This window comes from Oncorhynchus mykiss, chromosome 24 (genome assembly GCF_013265735.2).
Source record: "Oncorhynchus mykiss isolate Arlee chromosome 24, USDA_OmykA_1.1, whole genome shotgun sequence".
Classification (NCBI taxonomy): Eukaryota; Metazoa; Chordata; class Actinopteri; order Salmoniformes; family Salmonidae; genus Oncorhynchus; species Oncorhynchus mykiss.
The window spans coordinates 28517088-28541313 of NC_048588.1; the positions used below are offsets into that span (position 1 = coordinate 28517088).

A 24226-nucleotide genomic window follows, 5' to 3' on the forward strand; every position below is an offset into this window, starting at 1 on the left:
GGCAGTCTATGTTAGTTTTTCTATATTTTCTATTTCTGTGTTTGGCCTGATGTGGTTCTCAATCAGAGGCAGCTGTCTATCGTTGTCCCTGATTGAGAACCATATTTAGGTAGCCTGTTCTCTGTTGGGGTTTGTGGGTGGTTATTTTCAGTCTTTGTGTGTCTGCACCAGATAGAACTGTTTCGGTTTTCACTTTGTTGTTTTGTGTTTTTGAAGTGTTCAGTTTCATTAAAAGAAAGATGAACACTAACCACGCTGCGCTTTGGTCTGATCCTTCTTCCACTTCTGAATGCCGTTACAGGTCTCCAGTTGTCTATGTAAAGAGTATCCTTATTAGGTTTGGGAATCAAAGTAATTACACCTTGCTTTAAGGAAGCCGGTAACTCCCCTTTTTCTATTGATTCTTGAAACATAGCAAGAACGAAAGGAATCAATTTATCATTGAATGCTTTATAAAACTTGCTTATTAAACCATAATTTCCAGGGGACCTATTGCCCTTAAGGATTTTAATACAGTCTTTTATCTCAATTTCAGATAACTCATCACAAAAATCATTATCTATCTTCTTAGCAATGTTTGCTACATTGTCTAAGATAAGATCCATATTGGAAGTTGACTGGGCTGATGTATAGAGATTCTGATCAAACTGGGAAACATGCTGAGAGATTTCTTTTGGAATTTCATTGGGAGTATTATTAATCATTAATTTACATATGGAAGTCTTTTCGCCTGCCCTTTTTTCTAAATTAAATAAATATTTTGTATTTTTCTCTCCCTCTTCTGTCCATTTTCATCTTGATCTTACAAACGCTCCCTGGGCCTTTTCCTCATAGATACAGTCTAACTGCATTTGCAATGATGATAGCCCCAGTAATTCCTGATTAGTTAGTTCAGTTTTTTTTGTATAATCCATTATTCCCTTTATGTCATATTCTTTCTCTCTCTTGGCACGAGCAATACCTTTCCCCATTGAAATAGACAAAAGCCTTATATCAAATTTCATTAGCTCCCACAGTAACTTCCAAACATATTCATAACACAGGCACAATTCCAGTAACTTTTTTTGTTGACAAACCATACATATTTATCTTTATTGAGATCCCTTTGTGGTCTGTTAAAATCGATGGTTCAATCGAGACTGTATCAACCTTGTCAGCCATATCTACAGATATCAGCCAGAAATCAATACGGGATTGTATAGATAAATCTTTGGTACTCCATGCAAACATAATCTTATCTGGGTTCTTATGTCTCCAAATATCTAGAACACCTAACCTTAGACATATATTTCATACATATACACATATATGTCACAAACAGAATTGCTATCCTTAGGAGGTCATCTATCTAGATGATCATGTAATACTGTATTAAAATCACCCCATATTACTTTGGCCAATGGAAATTTAGACATAATTTGACTTATTTTCCTCTCAATGTCTCTAATTAAAATACAGTTACTGAATTGAACGTGGTTGACATCTACCAATAGTATAATCCATCTCCCTGTATTATCTGCTTCATGACTCAATCAATATATGACCCTTAAAGTTGCCTTTTAAAATAGCGACACCTGCTGACCGATTAGTACCAAATGAAAACCAAATATCATTCCCCTATTGACACTTCCAAAACGCAGTATCTGTGGAACAGGCATGAGTTTCTTGAATGAAATAAAAGTCTTACCCTTACAATAAAAAGATAAAGATTTCCTTTTCAAAATATGACGGATTCCCCTGGCATTAATAGAAAAAACAGAAACGGACATTTACTATCACAGTGACTATATGAAGAATTTCAAACTTGTATACGTTCACATGAATCAAGGTCTCACAAAAAGAGAAGTTCTTAGTAGTTGCAAATAAAATGATTAACCTAAATTGTATATATATGTTAATACAATTGCAAATAACTTTGTACCGTAGATTGGTAAAACGAATAGCCATCAAGCTAACATTAAGTGTCAGTGCGAATTTCCCTGCCATAAAAAAATGTATATATAAAAAAAAAAGTTTGGCTCACACAAACAATGCTCTTTCCTAAAGAAATATACAGTTTTATCAGATGCAAATCAAACTCAGTCCTGCACAACTCACTTGATAAATACCAGCAGTCAACAAGCTAGGCGTAAGCATGAATTTCCCTTCCATTAACAAAAGCCTTGACTCCCGCAAGGTATGCACTTTTCCCTTCCTTCCTTGTGCTCTCAGTCATCGGCCACAGACGACTCTGAGCTTCTTTGTCAAATGCTGTCAGATTCTCCTTGAACCTCAGGTTGTTCTTCTTTAAACAGTCATTTTTCTTTGCATTTTTCCATGTCATATCCCTCGCTGTCCTGGAGATGAATCTCATGATCACTGGTCATGGTGGCTGGTGGCTGGTTGTTTTCCGCATCCCTCAGCCTACCCAGGCAGTGCACTACATCCAGAGAACCTGCCACAATATTTCGCTCCTCCTCCAGGACTATTGCCCTGCAAATGTCCTTCACTCTTGCTTGGATGTTCTCGTCAGATTTTTCTGCTATTCCATAAATTCGAAGATTCCATCTCCGACCATACCGGTCATTCTCATTTTCCTTTGACTCCATTTCAGTGAGTTTCTTCTCCTCCTTTGCAACCTGAATTGTCAAAGTTGCGTTCTGCTGCTTCAGAGTTTTTACTTCCTCAGCATTGAAATCAAGCGATTTCTTCAGGTTAACGATACTGAGTGTTCTTTTTCACCAAATCCATGATGCCATCTGCCCTCTCTTTGATTTTAGCCGTGAGGATGCGGACAATGTTGTCCTGTAGCTGGCTCATTGATCGTTCATTGATCGTTCACTTGATCGTTCACTCTTTGATCGCTCATTGTTTGGGGTATTCGGGTATGAATCACATTTACCCCCCTTTTTACACTGCAAGCATATGAGTGAGTTTCAACAATGCCTCTTTTATCCTTGGAAGTTTCAACATCCATTATTCCATGCTACTGGTTAGCAGGCTAACTTAACTACACATGCTGAAACATTTCGATAGCTAGCTTGGAAATCGTCAAAAATATATTTTAATGGTTTGATTCATTAGACAATTATTCAAAATTGCTACATTGTATGGTTAGATATCATTTTTTGTTAAAACATTTTTTGCAACTGCAGTCTAATACTATAAATGTTGTGAGAAAACCCTAAAATTGTTCCTCAGCTAGAAATGTTACACCCTATCATGCCGCCATCTTGAGCGCCCTCCTCTCGCCCCATTTACGGTTACAGAAGACATCGTAAAACTGCTCATGGCTGAAAAAAATACAGAGATAGTGACACAAAACTCTTTATGGAGTTAAGGCTGCGACTGAACTCATTCATTTCCTTTCAAATTTAAATCACTTGTCATTCTCGTGACAACTTTCTTGAGTCTAGCGATTTCAGGGCTTGTCAAACCTACCCCCATTATTTTTGACATCACAACCTTTGCTGGTTCAATACACAAATCACTTTCAGGAAAAAAATCTGTTACATTATAATCCTGCATATATTTCTTTCCTTTTGTAAATTTCTGAAATTGACGTACCTTCTCGATCACATACCGCCCTTCCACCCCATTTCTCTCGCTATTTTGTTGTGATACAGCAGATGACTAGGTCTTGCTATCATCCCCAGAGGAAAACTACATCTCTACAACCTGTTGATCCTCAACTGATTTATCAATCTCTACCTTACTCTTAGAATTAGAACCTTCATCACCCCTTAAATTCTTTCTCTTAATCCTTGGTACTTTGAAAACAGCTGCTTAATTTTCCATTGTTTCGATCTCCTCTTGAACTCCACTTTCATTTTCCAGCAACGACTGGCTGTTTCCACTCCCTCTTTACTCTGATCCACCACAATTTCTAATTTCCTACTTTTCCAACCACATCTTCCCACCTTCTCCCTTCCCCTGAACTCTTAGCATGTTCATCCCTTCGTGGTGGTGCAGTAGCTGTACCAGTGCTAGAGCTGCTACTGAGCTCTGTGCGCTCATTCTCGGGACAATAACGTACCAAATGCCCCTCACTTCCGCAGCCAAGGCATTTCATTGATTCAGTAGAAGCATAGAACACATAATTAAATCTGTCAACCTTAAAAATGAATGCTAAATTTAGTCAGTCATTATCCTTCTGTTGGATTTGAATTTTGAACATTGAGATATTAAAGACATGATAGATCAGAGCATAGTATATTAAGGAGTGAGATCTGTAGAAAGACAGAGTGGCTGTGGAATGTGCTGGGTGGATGGGAGGAGATCAAAGGATTGCTATAGGGGAGGCAGATGGACATCTGTGGACTAGGCGAAAGAGGAGTTGAGGTCAGGAGGTGAGGTCAGATCCCCTGAAGGGGAGTAATAAGGGTAAGGATTGGCGAGAAGGAGGAGTGTCTTAAGTGGGATATATGTGAGATGGTGAGAAATGTTTGGCTGTCTGAATTACAGCTGTAAAGACCATTTGGGCAGAATTAAACTTGTTCAAGCTTCTCTAGTGTCTGAGTAATTTACTCTGAAAAATAAGAACCTAACACTTCTTTAAAATGTGCACTTGTCTCCTACGGGACATGATATGTTTCAGCAAAGGACAGATTTGCATCCAAAAACAACCTTTTTTATTAACCTTTTTTATTGTAGATACAGTACAAGTTGACCATGATGAGATAACTCTCGCTCAAACACTTCATCTCTAACAAATGGTGGCACGTATGAAAGTATAAAAGGATTCATAAGAGGAAAAACCGACATCTGTGTCTCCCGTAATACAACACCACTCTCAACTGTCGTATTCACCTTTTCAATGGAATCTAAGAATACCACTGCAGCGAATTTCATCCTTGAGGCTGATTTTATTCTCTCATACCCAATGATAGCGCCAACTGATAAGCTACATTCTTCCACCGAACACTTAGCTGGAGCAGGAATCTTTACTCCATGCCACCGACTAAGTTTTTCAAACTTCAACCCTCCGCAATTGGACATTGCAACCAGCCCCACACGCTGGATGTGCCCTCGAGAAAAACAACCTCAACTATCACACCACCCTTATACGTGCATAGTGATAGTGAGACAAAGGTAACCTTAAAACAACTGAACTAATCAATATCTATACACAGTTGAAGTCGGAAGTTTAGATACACCTTAGCCAAATACATTTAAACTCAGTTCTTCACAATTCCTGAAATTTAATCCTAGTAAAAATTCCCTGTCTTAGGTCACCACTTTATTTTAAGAATGTGAAATGACAGAATAATAGTAGAGAGAATTATTTATTTCAGCTTTTATTTCTTTCATCACATTCCCAGTGGGTCAGAAGTTGACCTACACTTAATTAGTATTTGGTTCTATTGCCTTTAAATTGTTTATCTTTGGCCAAACATTTCTAGTAGCCTTCCACAAGCTTCCCAGAATAAGTTGGGTGAATTTTGGCCCATTCCTCCTGACAGAGCTGATGTAACTGAGTCAGGTTTGTAGGCCTCCTTGCTCGCACACGCCTTTTCAGTTCTGCCCAAAAATGTTCTATGGGATTGAGGTCAGGGTTTGTGATGGCTATTCCAATACCTTGACTTTGTTGTCCTTAAGCCATTTTGCCACAACTTTGGAAGTATGCTTGGGGTCATTGTTCATTTAGGAGACCCATTTGCAACCAAGCTTTAACTTCCTGACTGATGTCTCGAGATGTTGCTTCAGTATATCCACATCATTTTCCTCCGTCATAATGCCATCTATTTTGTGAAGTGCACCAGTCCGTCCTGCAGCAAAGCACTCCCACAACATGATGCTGCCACAACGGTGTTTCACGGTTGGGATGGTGTTCTTTGGCTTGCAAGCCTCCCCATTTTTCCTCCAAATATAACAATGGTCATTATGTTCAAACAGTTCTAATTTTGTTAAAAAAAGTTTGAAATATCCAATAAATGTCGTTCCACTTCATGATTGTGTCCCACTTGTTGTTGATTCTTCACAAAAATATACAGTTTTATATCTTTATGTTTGAAGCCTGAAATGTGGCAAAAGGTCGCAAAGTTCAAGAGGCCGAATACTTTCGCAAGGCACTGTACAACCCATATTTATGCTTATTTATTTTCCCTTGTGTACCTTTAACCATGTGTACATCGTTGCAACACTGTATATATACGTAATATGACATTTGTAATGTCTTTATTATTTTGAGACTTCTGTATGTGTAATGTTTACTGTTAATTTTCATTGTTTATTTCACTTTTGTATATTATCTACCTCACTTGCTTTGGCAATGTTAACATGTTTCCCATGCCAATAAAGCCACTTGAAATTAATTGAATTGAATTGAGAGAGAGAAGATAGAGACAGAGCAAGAACAGAGACATAAAGATAGAAACAGTCAGAGAGAGAGATTGAGACAAAGAGAGAGAGAAGAGAGACAGGGAGAGAGAAGAGAGGGAGTGAGAAGAGAGAGAGACAGAGAGAAGAGAGAGATAGAGAGAGCGAGAGACAGAGCAAGAACAGAGACATAAAGATAGAAACAGTCAGAGAGAGAGATTGAGACAAAGAGAGAGAGAAGAGAGACAGGGAGAGAGAAGATAGGGAGTGAGAAGAGAGAGAGACAGAGACAGAGAGAAGAGAGAGATAGAGAGAGCGAGAGACAGAGACAGAGAAGAGATAGAAAAAGTTTGAGTTTTAAATAACCGTTATTTGGTCTGGGAACCCACAACACAATAAACACTCAAACAAAACGATGGTATATATCAAATAAAAAAATAAAAAAATCTTCCTCCACAGTAACTAAACACAACAGTCTCTGAATACCCCATATACTCACAAACAGATCAATGTTGTTAACCATTTTGTAATAGTCAAACTCAACCCTCAGTCTCATTGCCAACATCCCCTCCAGCATTCCCACCACATTTACAGACCCCTGACCCCGAATACTGTCCTTTTGTGTCATCCATATTGCTAACTTAGCTTTCCCTGACACGAATCCCCCCCTTATTTTACACCGCTGCTACTCTCTGTTGTTATCATCAGTCACTTTAATAACTCTACCTTTATGTACATATTACCTTAACTTGCCGGTGCCCCCGCACATTGACTCGATACCGGTCCACCCCTTGATATAATCTCGCTATTGTTATTTTACTGATGCTCTTTAATTACTTGTTACTTTTATTTCTTATTCTTGTCCATAGTTTTTTTAAACTGCATTGTTGGTTGGGGGCTCGTAAGTAGACGTTTCACTCATGTGACTAATACAATCTGATTTGATTTTAAACCTGTACTTTAGTCAGAATATAAACTGTTGGGAAGAGAATACCTCTCCCAGAGCTGAGAACCAGCTAGTGATCAGGTCAATCATTCTGACCAACCTGGGACACTGTAAGAAATGATGTGCCAGAGTTTCAGACTCAGCACAGAATGGACACCCCTCCCCAACAGTAGGATCCAGATGTAGCAGATGCATATTGGTGGCTATGGCTCCATGTATTATCCCCCATTGAAGGGCAGCTGTCCTCTTATCAATAGGCAGTTTGTATAAAGACCACCAACAGAACCCTTCCCCTATATGACAGCTTGTGTAGCACCCATTTCCACCTCGACAATCACTTTCTCCACTACACCCTCCCAGTTCTTTTTCTGAAAGACATCGGAGCCTAGAAAACCCCCCAAAGTCTTCATCCCTTCTCTGCCCCACTGAATCCGCCCTGGTAGCCGTGGAGCGGACCCTGTCTGAAGCTGACCTGCCCACAGCGATTCACTCTTTCCCCAATTGACTCTTGCTGAGGAGGTCCCTTAATACACCTTTAGAGTGTTTGAGAGAACCTTAACATCCTCACCCCCTGTAATAAAAACTGTCACATCATCTGCAAACACAGACAGTGCTATCGTGGAACCCTTCATTACCCCTGGCACAGAGAAACCAGTAAGCCTTGCTCTTAAAAAACAAAGCATTGGTTCAATTGCCAGACTATATAACTGTCCTGAAATTGATACCCCTTTTGACGGGGATGGGGCAACTCTAACCACCCCCCCCCACCTTCACCATTCATGAGGCCCCAGCATACAGTAAAATCATCCAAGACAAAAAACATCCCCCAAACCCAAAGGCCTTCATTGTTACGAACAGGTACCAGTGGTCCACATGGTCACAAGCCTTCTCCTGATCCAAATAAATTAAACCCACATTAACATCAGACAGTTTACAAATGGCTAGAACATTATTAGAAACATCAACAATAGTGCGGTCAGGTACACAGTAAGACTGGTCCTTGTGGACTAACAGCCCCAGATATTCTTCAACCTGTTTGAGAGACATTTTTACAGTTTGATATTCTGCACACGGCAATGCAACAGGTCGGCTATTTTTTAGAAGAGCCAAATCCCCCTTTTTTGGCAACAATGAAAGCACAGCACGTTGACAGGACACAGGAAGAGAACCCTCATGAAAAGATTCACACACCATTTCATAAAAATCCCCCCCAATAGACCCCCAAAAGCGCTTATAGAACTCAGATGGTAAACCATTGATGCCAGGGACTCGGCCTGGTGAGAGCTGCATAACTGCTGTGGACAGCTCCTGCAGGGTAATGTCAGTACAAAGCAGCTCTCTGCTCAGGTCCCAATTGAGGAAGTCCATGTAACAACTGTTCTGTACACAGAGAAGCACAAACCTCTTCCTTATAGAGGGCAGAGTAGAAATGCACGGCATGTTGGCGCATTTCATTCACTGTCATCCGTGGTCACCTTCAGGGAGACGATGGCGTTGCAATGTCGACTGCCCTAGGTTATATTAAAAAAGTGCTAGGAGCATCCATATCCTTGAGGGTAGCAAAGCGAGACCTAATCAAGGCACCCTTCACTCTTTCATGTAGAAACGATCTCAGTTCATGTCTCTGTAAGTTCATGACTAGTCCGGGGTCATTCTGACTGAGCAACATCAATTCAATAGATTTGATGTCCTGTTCAAGGACCCTGATAGTCTCTTTAACTTCAATACGAGACAGAGCAGTATACTGTTGACAAAACACTTGTATTTGGGCCTTCCCAACCTCCCACCATTGTCTGAAGGACTCAGAATTCCATTTAGTAACCCTCCATTTTTTACAAAACAACATTTTTCACAAAACATGACATCAAGTAACAATTTAACATTAAAGTACCAATAAGGTGATGAGCTTCGTGGACAGGACAAGTGAATATCAACAGACACATTACCGTGATCAGAGAAACCCACAGGAGTGATGTCACACATTCCAACCCTACTACAGTAGTGATCAGATACAGATACATACAACCTGTCTAACCTTCCAACCCCTCTACAGTTGTGATCAGATACACACAACCTGTCTAACATTCCAAGCCCTCAACAGTAGTGATCAGATACATACAACCTGTCTAACCTTCCAACCCTACTGCAGTAGTGATCAGATACACACAACCTGTCTAACATTCCAAGCCCTCAACAGTAGTGATCAGATACATACAACCTGTCTAACCTTCCAACCCTACTACAGTAGTGATCAGATACATACAACCTGTCTAACCTTCCAACCCCTCTACAGTAGTGATTAGATACATACAACCTGTCTAACCTTCCAACCCCTCTACAGTAGTGATTAGATACATACAACCTGTCTAACCTTCCAACCCCTCTACAGTAGTGATTAGATACATACAACCTGTTGTCATGATGTTGGCCTGGGGGGTAGGTTTATGACAGTCATAAATACCTCTTCCCCCCTTTTTCCTCTCTCTACCCTGCTGATGTTACATTTCCAAAACCCTTGGTTAACATAGAGATTCTGGGAACATCAGAAGGTGGGGGGAAATGAACTATATTCTGGTAATCCGACCAATTGAACATCTGCGGTGGTACTTAATGAATATGATGTCAGTTCGGTTGTCATCTGAGACATTCTCATCAATGATAAGATGACAAACTCTACAGTGGAAAGTCTACACATCAGAGTTATTGGATTCACATGGAATTGTTGTTCAATTTAAATGTTTCAATATGAAATTATTCGTGATGGGATGAAATGTGATTTTAGCTTCTAAAATGTGAAATTTGGGTTTTCATAAGATAGGGCTGCTCAATCAGTGGCCCGCCCCTGTGAAGGGACATGGGCTATAAAACTTTTCAGACACGCCCTCCTCTCCCTTCCTATATAAGCCCTTGACGACAATATAACCTCCTGTTCCGAGGACGTGAGGACGACGGTCCAATGTCAGAATGGTTCAGATAATAACTACAGAACGAAGCCAACATCAGCGTGAGCTTTGGTTGCGAATGGTATGAACTTTGAACTCTTATTCACTAGAGAAGTGATAGCCGTTGAGTTAGCAACAGCAGATGCAACGAGGGTTAGGAAGGAACAGGCAGAGTATCCCGTCTATCACCCAACGATGTTACTACAACGTATCCAATTGACAACCAGAGACATTCTTCAAAGGACTCAGTCTGGCAACACGGCCTTCCATCTACCACCAACCTACCGAAGCGCAGCTCAGAGTAAATATTTATTGCATTTTCCTTTTCCAAATGGGCGGTAATTTAGAATGCATCAGATACTGTATTTACGATAGCACAGCTTCTCCCTGTGTACCTCAGTCTTCCCGCTCTTTCACTCAAACCCAGCCCTTTTCCTTTGTGTAACAAGCTGTCATACCTGTTTCGCTCGCTAGGGACGTTTTCCTTTATGACGTAATTTGTAATCAAGTTATGATTTAATCATGTGTATGTGTAATTCTGTGTGATTAGTTAGTAAATAAATAATTAAACCCAATTTTGTATTGCTGATTAAAATTGTTAGCCAGGGTTCGTGCAGATAACCAAGAATTTACAACTTTCAGATGAGACTGAATTAAGATGAGGATTAATATTGACTGCTATTGAATATTACTAGGTCTTTAAGACTTTATTCGGAAGATAACAGCTCTATAAATATTATTTTGTGGTGTCCGACTCTCTAGTTAATTACAGTTACATGATTAGCTCAATCAGGTGATATTAATTACGGATAAATTATTTTATAGAATAGCATGTCATATCACTTAATCCAGCATAGCCAAAGACACAACATAATCTAACCTTCCAACCCTACTACAGTAGTGATCAGATACATACAACCGGTCTAACCTTCCAACCCTACTACAGTAGTGATCAGATACATACAACCTGTCTAACCTTCCAACCCTACTACAGTAGTGATCAGATACATATAACCTGTCTAACCTTCCAACTCTACTACAGAAGTAATCAGATACATACAACCTGTCTAACCTTCCAAGCCCACTACAGTAGTGATCAGATACATACAACCAATCCATGGTTTCTTCTGAGCTGTCTTGTATTATTCACGAACGTAATCTAGCCTAGGCTAAAGCAAGGAAATCATGTTCTGATGCTGATTGGCTTATTTTTAGGCCGTTGTGAAACAAGTTTTTTTTTTCTCGGGATGGTCAAGTCTCAATATTTTATGTCTGTTACCACTGATAACCTGAATGACCCGAGAAAGTTTTGGAAGGCTATTAAGTCTATGTCTGGTAACAGTGATGTTAATGAATTACCATCATGTGTATTGAAGGACTTTGTTGCTATATATGACAGAACTGAAATGCTGAATTGTTTCAATGAGCACTTTGTATCATCCGGTAGTCTGTCCGATTCAGTGTCCTCTGTCTTTGTACAACCCTGTGTGGATGAACCAGTGAGAGCTGATCAAACTTTTAGCCGTTCTCAGTGCAGGTGGTACATATAAAGCCCTGAAATCCTTAGATCAGAGAAAGCCTGCAGGTCCTGATCTTTTGGATCCCTGCTTTTTAAATCTGGCAGCTGATTTCATAGATGAGCCACTTACATATTTGTTCAATCTAACTCTGGAACGTAATGAAATTCCAAAGATCTGGAAATCAGCATTTGTCCTACCACTTTTAAAAGGGGGAGATCCAACTCTTTTAAATAATTATAGGCCAATCTCAAAGCTGTCACCCCTGGTGAAAATATTTGAACCCCTTGTGAGTGAACAGCTAAAATAGTTCATTTACTAACTGTATTTTATCAATGTACCAATCGGGCTTCAGGAAGAAGCATAGCACAGTTACAGCAGCCATGAAGGTTTTAAATTATATCACTGAAGCCCTTGACAAAAAAACAGCACTGTGTCTCACTTTTTATTGATCTCTCTAAGGCTTTTGATACAGTTGATCATGCTATACTAAGGCAGAGATTGTCGAGTGTAGGTCTTTCGGAGCATGCAATTGCATGGTTTGCTAACTATCTGTCTAGTAGAACTCAGTGAACTCAATTTGATGGGCTTATGTCTGTTATATTGTCTGTCTTTATTTTCTCTTATTCTTCTCTTATTCTTCTCTTATTCACTATTTATATGAATAATTTAGACAAAAATGTCCAAAATGCGCAACTTCATTTTTATGCTGATGGTACTGTTATTTACTGTTGTGCCTCATCTCTCACTAAAGCTTTCCAGAACTTGCAAACTGCTTTTTATACTGTTCAACATACCTTGTGTCAATTGAATCTTATCCTCAATACTGACAAAACTAAACCAATGGTGTTTTCTAAAGCAAGAAATGGACCTCTGAACTTTTCACCTATTATTACCAGATTGAGACTGTAACCTCATATAAATATCTTGGAATTTTAATTGATGACGGCCTCTCTTTTAAATTGCATATTCAACAACTTACAAAAAAAATTGACGCTGAAATTGGGATTTTATTTTAGGAATAAGGCCTGTTTTTCTTTTGAAGCCTGAAGGAGGCTAGTATCAAATACATTTTTGCCTTTACTAGACTATGGGGATATTTTATATATGAAATTTACAAGCAGCCCATTAGATGGGTTATAAAACAGAATCCTGTGTTAGACCATGAGGATGTAGAGTGGGCTGAAGGGAGAGACAGAGAGATAGAAAGTCTGATCATGGGAAGAACATACGTATAGAAATAAAAATTTGTTGTTTTTCATGTTACAATACCACCATCGTGTGGTTAAAATATGGAACAATCCATGTTTGGCATTGAAGTTGCTGGTGAGCCAAGTCAATAACAAAAAGTAGGGGGCTATAACACAGGATACTCTATGGCTAGCAGGTAGCCTAGTGAATAGGGTGTTGGGGTAGTAACCAAAGGTTTGCTAGTTTGACTCCCCGAGCTGAAATGGTGAAAAATGTGTCACTTAAGCCTAATTGCTCCATGGTCAGACTCTGGCTATGACCCCACTCTCTGAGGGTGTCTCTTCACACATGTACCGACACACAATTGTACATGTGTGAAATAGGAAAACATAAATCACCCACCTAATTAATATGAACCCTCTACTGCATACATTCTGGTTGAAATATATATTCCATCCAATTTATTTGAAGATTTAGGCTCTGATAATGTATCAATAATAAAAACAAACTTTTACCCCCCACAGCCAGAATCTTTTTTGGTTGTCTCAGGGCAATGCTGTGCCATAAGGGTACTAAAACACAAAGGAAAACAAATCATAGAAAATAAATAAAATATTTTCAGAACATTTATTAAGTGAAACAGTAGAAACAAGCCTTCTTTTTCACTGTCCTCAAACCCACTGTCACCAAGCCCACTGTCCCCAAACCCACTGTCCTCAAACCCACTGTCCCCAAACCCACTGTCCTCAAACCCACTGTCCCCAAACCCACTGTCCCCAAGCCCACTGTCCCCAAACCCACTGTCCTCAAACCCACTGTCCCCAAACCCACTGTCCTCAAACCCACTGTCCTCAAACCCACTGTCCCCAAGCCCACTGTCCCCAAACCCACTGTCCCCAAACCCACTGTCCTCAAACCCACTGTCCCCAAACCCACTGTCCTCAAACCCACTGTCCTCAAACCCACTGTCCCCAAGCCCACTGTCCCCAAACCCACTGTCCCCAAACCCACTGTCCTCAAACCCACTGTCCCCAAACCCACTGTCCTCAAACCCACTGTCCTCAAACCCACTGTCCCCAAGCCCACTGTCCCCAAACCCACTGTCCCCAAACCCACTGTCCTCAAACCCACTGTCCCCAAACCCACTGTCCTCAAACCCACTGTCCCCAAACCCACTGTCCCCAAACCCACTGTCCCCAAACCCACTGTCCCCAAGCCCACTGTCCCCAAACCCCCTGTCCCCAAACCCACTGTCCTCAAACCCACTGTCCCCAAACCCACTGTCCTCAAACCCACTGTCCCCAAACCCACTGTCCTCAAACCCACTGTCCCCAAGCCCACTGTCCCCAAGCCCACTGTCCCCAAACCCACTGTCCCCAAACCCACTGTCCCCAAACCCACTGTCCTCAAACCCACTGTCCCCAAACCCAGTCCTCACTATTAAAGGGTATAATTCCAACTGCTCGATTAGGCTCCTCGCCAATAGAAAATATTCTGTTGCCCTTCGGCAACGATGTGCAGTAGATGGTTAAGTACTTGGATGGGTATTCTCCAGGCTTGTGGTTTGGAAATAAAGCAGAACGAGGGAAGAGCTAGGCTACTCAGTCAGCACTAGTTTTAAGAAAAATGTACTCAGTTGCATGAACAGTTCCGTTCCGTGACACTTTACTAAGTTGCGTGTCAATGCTGGGGTGACAGTTCAGATGATAAGTGTTATTTTAATCTTATCAGAGGGATGATACATTTCAGACATCGACCTTTGACCCCTTCAAAGCAACTCAAGAGGTCAATTCACATCACAGTCTGTAATGAACACGAGGGGAGACAGAGAGCTGGTTTCAAGTGCAGGTGTTTATTGCAAAGGAGCACAGGAGGAGGCAGGTGACTGGGTCCAGGACCAGGCAGAAGGTCATACACAGGAGGAGGCAGGTAGCTGGGTCCAGGGGCAGGCAGAAGGTCATACACAGGAGGAGGCAGGTAACTGGGTCCAGGGGCAGGCAGAAGGTCATACACTGGAGGAGGCAGGTAGCTGGGTCCAGGGCCAGGCAGAAGGTCATTCACAGGAGGATGCAGGTAGCTGGGTCCAGGGGCAGGCAGAAGGTCATACACAGGAGGAGGCAGGTAACTGGGTCCAGGGGCAGGCAGAAGGTCATACACAGGAGGAGGCAGGTAGCTGGGTCCAGGGCCAGGCAGAAGGTCATACACAGGAGGAGGCAGGTAGCTGGTTCCAGGGGCAGGCAGAAGGTCATACACAGGAGGAGGCAGGTAGCTGGGTCCAGGGGCAGGCAGAAGGTCATACACAGGAGGAGGCAGGTAGCTGGGTCCAGGGGCAGGCAGAAGGTCATACACAGGAGAAGGCAGGTAGCTGGGTCCAGGGGCAGGCAGAAGGTCATACACAGGAGGAGGCAAGTAGCAGGGTCCAGGGGCAGGCAGAAGGTCATACACAGGAGGAGGCAGGTAGCTGGGTCCAGGGGCAGGCAGAAGGTCATACACAGGAGGAGGCAGGTAGCTGGGTCCAGGGGCAGGCAGAATGTCGTACACAGGGGGTCCAAAAGGGCAACAGTACAGGCAGGGAATAGGCTAGTAACGTAGCCAGAGAGATCAAGCAATAGGTAGATAACAGGAAATCTGATAGGCTAAAGTACAGGCAGGGAGTAGGCAAAAGGTGTCATTAGTGAGCCTGGCCAAAACTATCATACACAGGATGAGTAACTCACAGGAAACCCAGTGCTCCAAAAGCTATATGTCACAAAACAAACAATACCTCACAGTGATGGGGTGCAAAGAACTGAACTAAATAGTATGTGATAATGACATACAGGTGTGTGAACAGGTGATTAGAATTCAGGTGATTGGGATCTGGAGAGTGAGCTGCGTTCAGGGGATCTATGTGTTTGTAGGTGTGAGTTGGAAGCAGACAGTACACAGTCAAACTGTCAAACTGTTATTGTGATGTGATGCAAATGCAATAATCTCTGGTTCTAAGTAACTGCACGATTTCAATTTGAATTCAGTTGCAACTTTATTGTCCCCGCAGGTAAATGAATTGTGCAGTCAGGAGCACAGTACATACAACACAATCTATGCAGAGCCGTTGTTCAACTGTTGTTGGTTGCAATATGGAATAGGATTTATGGAATAGGATTGTGTATTTATGGAATTGTGTATTTATGGAATATGATTTTGTATTTATGGAATAGGATTGTGGCTAGGTTGACCCTACACCAAGCTCATGCATTATCTATTGTCTTAATGCACTGTTTATGAGCTCAGGGTCACATTAGGAATAATAAATGACTATGGGCCAAGGCAGAAACATCATGCACATTACTGTAAACATATTATGGAAATATCATGAACATTACAGTAAACATAACATACAAATTACTGTAAGCATGCCATGGCAAAAACATCATGCACATTACTGTAAACATGCCATGGAAACATCATGCACATTACTGTAAACATACCATGCACATTACTGTAAACACACCATGGCAGAAACATCATGCACAGTACTGTAAACATACCATGGCAGAAACTTCATGCACACTACTGTAAACATACCATGACAGAAACATCATGCACACTACTGTAAACACACCATGCAACAAGTTCTTCATATGCTTTAGGTTTGAAAGATACAGGCATATTATTCTTTTGTCTTGGTTTTAGACCTTAAGAGGGGTTGAATTCTGTATACCCCCTCTCATGTTCACTTCCTCTCTCTCAATGTCTCTCTCTCTCTCTCTCTCTCTCTCTCTGTCTGCGTGTCCCTCTCTCTGTCCCTATCTCTGTCCCTATCTCTGTCCCTATCTCTCTCTGCCCCCCCTGTTCCTATCTCCATTGATTATGGGGCCATCACATAGGGCTGATAACAAAGTAATCAGTAAACTGGAGAGTGAGCTGCGTTCAGGGGATCTATGTGTTTGTAGGTGTGAGTTGGAAGCAGACAGTACACAGTCAAACTGTCAAACTGTTATTTTGATGTGATGCAAATGCAATAATCTCTGGTTCTAAGTAACTGCACGATTTCAATTTGAATTCAGTTGCAACTTTATTTTCCCCGCAGGTAAATGAATTGTGCAGTCAGGAGCACAGTACATACAACACAATCTATGCAGAGCCGTTGTTCAACTGTTGGTGGTTGTGTGTATTTAGGGAATAGGATTGTGGCTAGGTTGACCCTACACCAAGCTCATGCATTATCTATTGTCTTAATGCACTGTTTATGAGCTAAAGGGCACATTATGAATATTAAATGACTATGGGCCAAGGCAGAAACATCATGCACATTACTGTAAACATATTATGGAAATATCATGAATATTACAGCAAACATAACATACAAATTACTGTAAGCATGCCATGGCAAAAACATCATGCACATTACTGTAAACATGCCATGGAAACATCAGGCACATTACTGTAAACATAATATGCATATTACTGTAAACATACCATGGCAGAAACATCACGCACATTACGGTAACGTATCATGTCAGAAACACTGTGCACATTACTGTACACATACCACGGCAGAAACATCATGCATTTTAGTGTAAACATACCATGCACATTACTGTAAACACACCATGGCAGAAACATCATGCACATTACTGTAAACATACCATGCACATTACTGTAAACACACCATGGCAGAAACATCATGCACATTACTGTAAACATACCATGGCAGAAACATAATGCACACTACTGTAAACACACCATGGCAGAAACATCATGCACACTACTGTAAACACACCATGGCAGAAACATCATGCACACTACTGTAAACATACCATGGCAGAAACATCATGCACACTACTGTAAACATACCATGACAGAAACATCATGCACACTACTGTAAACATACCATGACAGAAACATCATGCACACTACTGTAAACACGCCATGCAACAAGTTCTTCATATGCTTTAGGTTTGAACGATACAGGCAATTACTATTTTCTCTTTGTTTTAGACCTTAAGAGAGGTTGAATTCTGTATACCCCCTCTCATGTTCACTTCCTCTCTCTCAATGTCTCTCTCTCTCTCTCTCTCTCTCTCTCTCTCTCTCTCTGTCTGCATGTCCCTCTCTCTGTCCCTATCTCCCTCTGTCTCTCTGTCTCCCCCCTGTTCCTATCTCCATTGATTATGGGGCCATCACATAGGGCTGATAACAAAGTAAGCCACTTTCTCTCTCTCTCTCTCTCTCTCTCTCTCTTTCTCTCTCTCTCACACACACACACACACACACACAGATACTCTCTCACTCACAAATCAAATTGACATTGGCATTAATCATGACTCCTCAACAGTCTTTATTCTGTCTTCACCCCTCAACAGTCTTTACTCTGTCTCCACCCCTTCAACAGTCTGTACTCTGTCTCCACCCCCTCAACAGTCTTTACTCTCTCTTCACCCCCTCAACAGTCTTTATTCTGTCTCCACCCCTTCAACAGTCTGTACTCTGTCTCCACCCCCTCAACAGTCTTTATTCTTTCTTCACCCCCTCAACAGTCTTTATTCTGTCTTCACCCCCTCAACAGTCTTTATTCTGCCTCTACCCCTCAACAGTCTTTATTCTGCCTTCACCCCCTCAACAGTCTTTATTCTGCCTCTACCCCCTCAACAGTCTTTATTCTGCCTCTACCCCCTCACCAGTCTTTATTCTGCCTTCACCCCCTCAACAGTCTTTATTCTGCCTCTACCCCTCAACAGTCTTTATTCTGCCTCTACCCCCTCAACAGTCTTTATTCTGCCTTCACCCCCTCAACAGTCTTTATTCTGCCTCTACCCCCTCAACAGTCTTTATTCTGTCTTCACCCCCTCAACAGTCTTTATTCTGCCTCTACCCCCTCAACAGTCTTTATTCTGTCTTCACCCCCTCGAACAGTCTTTATTCTGTCTTCACCCCCTCAACAGTCTTTATTCTGCCTCTACCCCTCAATAGTCTTTATTCTGCCTCTACCCCCTCAACAGTCTTTATTCTGCCTTCACCCCCTCAACAGTCTTTATTCTGCCTCTACCCCCTCAACAGTCTTTATTCTGCCTTCACCCCCTCAACAGTCTTTATTCTGCCTCTACCCCTTCAACAGTCTTTATTCTGTCTTCACCCCCTCAACAGTCTTTATTCTGTATTCACCCCCTCAACAGTCTTTATTCTGCCTCTACCCCTCAACAGTCTTTATTCTGCCTCTACCCCTTCAACAGTCTTTATTCTGCCTTCACCCCCTCAACAGTCTTTATTCTGCCTCTACCCCTCAACAGTCTTTATTCTGCCTTCACCCCATCAACAGTCGTTATTCTGTCTTCACCCCCTCAACAGTCTTTATTCTGCCTCTACCCCTCAACAGTCTTTATTCTGCCTCTACCCCCTCAACAGTCTTTATTCTGCCTTCACCCCCTCAACAGTCTTTATTCTGCCTCTACCCCTCAACAGTCTTTATTCTGCCTTCACCCCCTCAACAGTCTTTATTCTGTCTTCACCCCCTCAACAGTCTTTATTCTGTCTTCACCCCCTCAACAGTCTTCACTCCACCCCAATGGACATGTATTTATTCATTACTGCTACAGTTGTTATGAAGTATATAGTGCTATTTCTATTGTTGTTGTTTTTATGACCATTTTCATTGTTTTATTTAACTTAGTCATGCATGTTGGAGCCTAACATTTTAACTGTACCCTGCATCTCTCTCTCTCTCTCTCTCTCTCTCTCTCTCTCTCTCTCTCTCTCTCTCTCTCTCTCTCTCTCTCTCTCTCTCTCTCTCTCTCTCTCTCTCTCTCTCTCTCTCTCTCTCTCTCTCTCTCTCTCTCTCTCTCTCTCTCACAGATAATCTCTTACTCACAAATCAAATTGACATTGGCATTAATCATGACAAAGGATTTCAAGTCAGAAACACGGTAGATTATTGTAATTCATTAGGAAGAATTGAAGTCAAAGCAAATACAACTACAAACCATTTATAGCTACAGAGGTAATTGGCAAATATGCAATCAGAACTGGTGGAAGTGTACAGAAAGGGTTTTCACTTCCCCTGCAGATTACATCTAGCCTGGTTGCCAGATCAGTTTCCCAAATGTATTTATGTTTTATTGATTTATATTTTCAGGGGTAGATAATCTTTAGTAGTGCATATAGATTGTAGATTCCATCAATGTAATTGTCTGCATCATTTCCCTTCAACACATATTTTTTTGTAAAACATATTTTCCTTTATTATTTTCCTCTAACCCTACACACCCCTCTCCTAATTGGAGTAAACTATTGGACAACAACACTTAGGCTTCTACTTCCAGTTTATACATACTCTATACGTTTTACAGACACGTTGCACAGTTATCTGTTTGTTTTAATCCCATCCCTAGCCAGTTTCCCTTAGCTAAATCATAGGAGTTAGCTACAGCACGAACGCATCTGGCAACCAGGCTAGATTGCAGGTTAAATGCAAATGCCAGTGTGTTGCTTTGACTTAACATGAAGAAAATAGTCAAATGTGCACTCAGTGTATTCTGTGTTTGAACTGGAAACCTTTTCTTGTTTCAGAAGAGAGAAATGACTTTCTGACCTTCTCCTCAGCATTGCTTTTTAGTGTCTGTGTTTACAGGTGACAGTGGAACTAGCTATCATTGCTCTAGCTGGTGCTCTCCATCTTGTTTCCTTTCTGCATCAATACAATGAACAAGTGATCCGGCTAGCCTGTTAAGAGTCAGTGGGTTAGCTGACGCTAAGTGCCTCCACTCTTGACACACACACACACACACACGCACACGCCCCTTCTCTTTCAAAGAAATAGAGTGTAATCAGGCGAACCCTGCCCCTTAATTCCACACGTAAACAGGCTGTATATAAAGGGTTGGGCCAATAGAATCTACCTCTTGCATTGTGTTTGCGTGTGAGAAAAATCCCCATAGACATATACAGGGCATATACAGTAGCACAAACCCAGCCGGTGCCAAGATGCCTGCAGACTTCAATGGACAATGGGTGATGGTCACCAACGAGAACTTTGAGGATATCATGAAGGCCATTGGTAAGCTGTTCTTCTAATGTCTGTTGGAAAATAGCAGAGATACAGACATGCAGAGAGAGATGGTGGAGAGGGAGGGAGGGAAGGGGTGAAGAAGAGAGAGGGAATTGAGAGAAAGAGTGTGTGTGTGTGCATGTGTGTGTGCCTGTGTGCATATGTCATTGGGTTTGTGTGCAAGAGTGTGTCTGATTGAGAGGGGGATGTCGGAGATAACATTTGTGTAAAGACTATTTAAGTGTGTTAGTTAGTGAGATTGTGATAGACAGTGAGAGTGTGTGAGGGAGAGAGGAAGAGAGATAGAAAGAGAGGGCGAGAGAGAGAAAGGATTCTCTAGTGCTGCTTCATTTACTTACTGAGCTGCTGTCATGGCGACTTAACCTTGACTGTTTGTGTGAATGGCTCCTGCTTGTTACCACGTTGAATAAATATAGATTTACTCTTTTCCACATTTAACATCCTCCCCATTCCCATTCCCCTCCCGAGCTCTGCCAAGCGGCATCTGCATGTCACTGGCAAGCGAAGGCCCCCATCCATCCATTCAGCATGGCGTTGATCAACCCCAAGTCTTTTATTATTCACGACTTTATCTGCAATTCATAAGTCCCTGCCGCTCAACCCAGAAAAATTCCCCAAAACAAACAATCCAAGGCGTCTCATTCCGTGCCGCTCTCTCATTTCCATGAGCGGATCGAAAATTACACCCATATGGAAATAGAGGGAGGAAGAAAAATATTTGGATGGGTAAATAAAAGAGCCTCATCAAAAAGAGAGATGGGTAGAAATTGAATTTGCACTTTGTGGCCAATAAAATATGAATATCGAAATGAAAGAGGCGGTCTCTTTTGCAGGCTCACAGTTGACCTTATTTAGCTCTATTTCTGGTACAGTGCTATTTTTAAAGGGTAAATTAGATTGTCAACAGAGCTGGTTTGAGTGGAATAGTAATTCTAGGACTTGAGCTGCAGTCTCATAACTGAAGAGGAGGACTGGTGGCTTATGCACAAGGGAGCACAATAAAAAGTATACTATACACACACCTCACTGTCCAACCAAGGTGAACAGAATCTATATGAAAACATACTTGATACTTATCCTGAGTGTACAAAATATTAGAAACACTTTCCTAATGTTGAGTTGCACCCCCTGTTGCCCTCAGAAATGCCTCAATTGTTTCACTGTGTTTCCTCCAGATATTGACTTTGCCACCCGTAAGATCGCCTGTCACCTGACCCAGACCAAGGTGATCGTCCAGAATGGAGACAAGTTTGAGACCAAAACTTTGAGCACCTTCAGGAACTACGAGGTCAACTTCACCGTTGGGGAGGAGTTTGAGGAGGTCACTAAGGGACTGGACAACAGGACAATCCAGGTAGGACCACAACCACTCTGACCACGGTCAGAGAGACACTTTGTCACTGCACTCCGTTTCTCTCAGATTAGAATAAAAGAGACAGTCATAAGCACTGCTGTGAGTTGTTGACCCTGGCTTTATGGAAACATACACACATATCTTCATCCTGGACTAAGGGGTAGAAGTAACATAACAAACGAAAATCCTGGACACTCAAATGAGTATGATATGTTACATTTGGTATGGTATTTATTAATTTATGGATATCCTTCATCCATTTCCTATGATATGTTACAAATTGCAATTTGTGATATGTTATGAATAACATTTAGAACACAAAGCCATTAGCTTGCCAGACGTTCAAGTTATATGCCCACTCAGCCACCCCGACCAACTACCCTCCTTTAGTTTTTGCCTTTAATAACCTTCTGTCTTATGCAACAATACCAAACGTAACATATACTTATTTGAGTGTCCCAAATTTGTATTATGCTACGTCTACTCTATGCTACTGACCTGATATCTTAGCTGGGGAATTTGGGCAAATGTGTGTCTACTGCTGACTGTTGTGTGTGTGTGTGTGTGTGTGTGTGTGTGTGTGTGTGTGTGTGTGTGTGTGTGTGTGTGTGTGTGTGTGTGTGTGTGTGTGTGTGTGTGTGTGTGTGTGTGTTCTTCAGACACTGGTTACCTGGGATGGAGACAAGTTGGTGGCTGTGCAGAAGGGAGAGAAGGCCAACCGTGGCTGGATGCAATGGATAGAAGGAGACCTGCTACACCTGGTGACTGAGAGAAAGATGGAGGGGGGGGGGGGGGGGGGGGGGGGGGGGGGGGGGGGGGGGGGGTTGTAGACTTCAACGGGGTTGTAGACTTCCTAGACTTCAACGTCAAGATACAGAACATTACATATTCTTCATACCTAAGACAACAGAAGCTCTATACCTCTCAAACTCAACTCTGGACCTCTAAGTCAGTTCCACTGCATCTTTTCATTGTTCCCCTCTAATTAGGGACTGAATTAGACCTGGGTCACCAGGTGTGTGCAATTAATTTTCAGGTAGAACAGAAAACCAGCAGGTTCCGAACATCGTAGTGTAAGAGTTGAGTACCCCTGACATATAGACTGCATCTGAAATGGCACCCTATTCCCTATATCAGGGGTGTCAAACTCATTCCACTTAGGGCCAAGTGTCTGTGGGTTTGTGTTTTTTTAATTCATATTAATTGCACATGCCTGGTGTCCCAGGTCTAAATCAGTCCCTGATTAGAGGGGAACACTGACAAAATGCAGTGGAACTGACTTAGAGGTCCAGAGTTGAGTTTGAGAGGTATAGCACTTTTGAGTTTGAGGGGTATATGTTATTTGATTGTCTCATTGTCTTTCTGGTGGTCTCTTTTTCTTTCAGGAGATCCACGTTGAAGACAAAGTCTGCAAACAAGTATTCAAGAAGAAGCCCTGAAACATCTGACTTAACCTTTTTTATTGTAAAATGACCTTCTTGTGTTTCTGCCTGCACAATTATGTAATGTACTTATGATGTGATTGTACATACATGTAATAAATGCGTCATTCATCCCAAGCAGTTGGGAGGCATTGACTTTGGTCAATACATGAAATGAATATTTATATGGGTGTATATTGACCAGAGGTAACAGTACTTGCAAATATAAACAAACAATATAAACTTTTAAAAACACAACATACTGTACCTTCTCAAATTAGCATGTCAATGTGAAAGAACAGAACTATGTGTAAATGTGTAAATCTATCCAAAATATTGTACAGTAGATGACCAGAACAAGACATATATGAATAGCGTACAGTATATGACGTTAATCAGTTGGGTTGTGAAGGCCTGCGACCTTATCTACTACTTCACAGGGACAGATCTACGTGATTATCAATGACAGAACACCAAGTCTACGAAACCTTTCAACATGCAACAGTGAGGA

General features: G+C 41.7%; 2 protein-coding genes across 2 annotated transcripts; both read left to right on the top strand.

Annotated features, from left to right (window-relative positions):
* Positions 1-2134: 2134 nt before the first annotated feature.
* LOC118944005 (repetitive proline-rich cell wall protein 2-like) lies at positions 2135-14337 on the top strand. The gene is made up of 2 exons (XM_036961093.1): positions 2135-2176; positions 13585-14337. Exons 1-2 carry the CDS (start codon positions 2135-2137, stop codon positions 14335-14337), a joined length of 795 nt encoding a protein of 264 aa, XP_036816988.1.
* A 6416-nt stretch (positions 14338-20753) lies between these two features.
* On the top strand, positions 20754-23885 carry LOC110503152 (retinol-binding protein 2). The gene is made up of 4 exons (XM_036961605.1): positions 20754-20928; positions 22116-22294; positions 22954-23055; positions 23680-23885. The coding sequence occupies exons 1-4, from the start codon at positions 20856-20858 to the stop codon at positions 23731-23733; spliced, it is 408 nt and encodes a 135-aa protein (XP_036817500.1). The 5' UTR covers positions 20754-20855; the 3' UTR covers positions 23734-23885.
* The last annotated feature ends 341 nt before the right edge of the window (positions 23886-24226 follow it).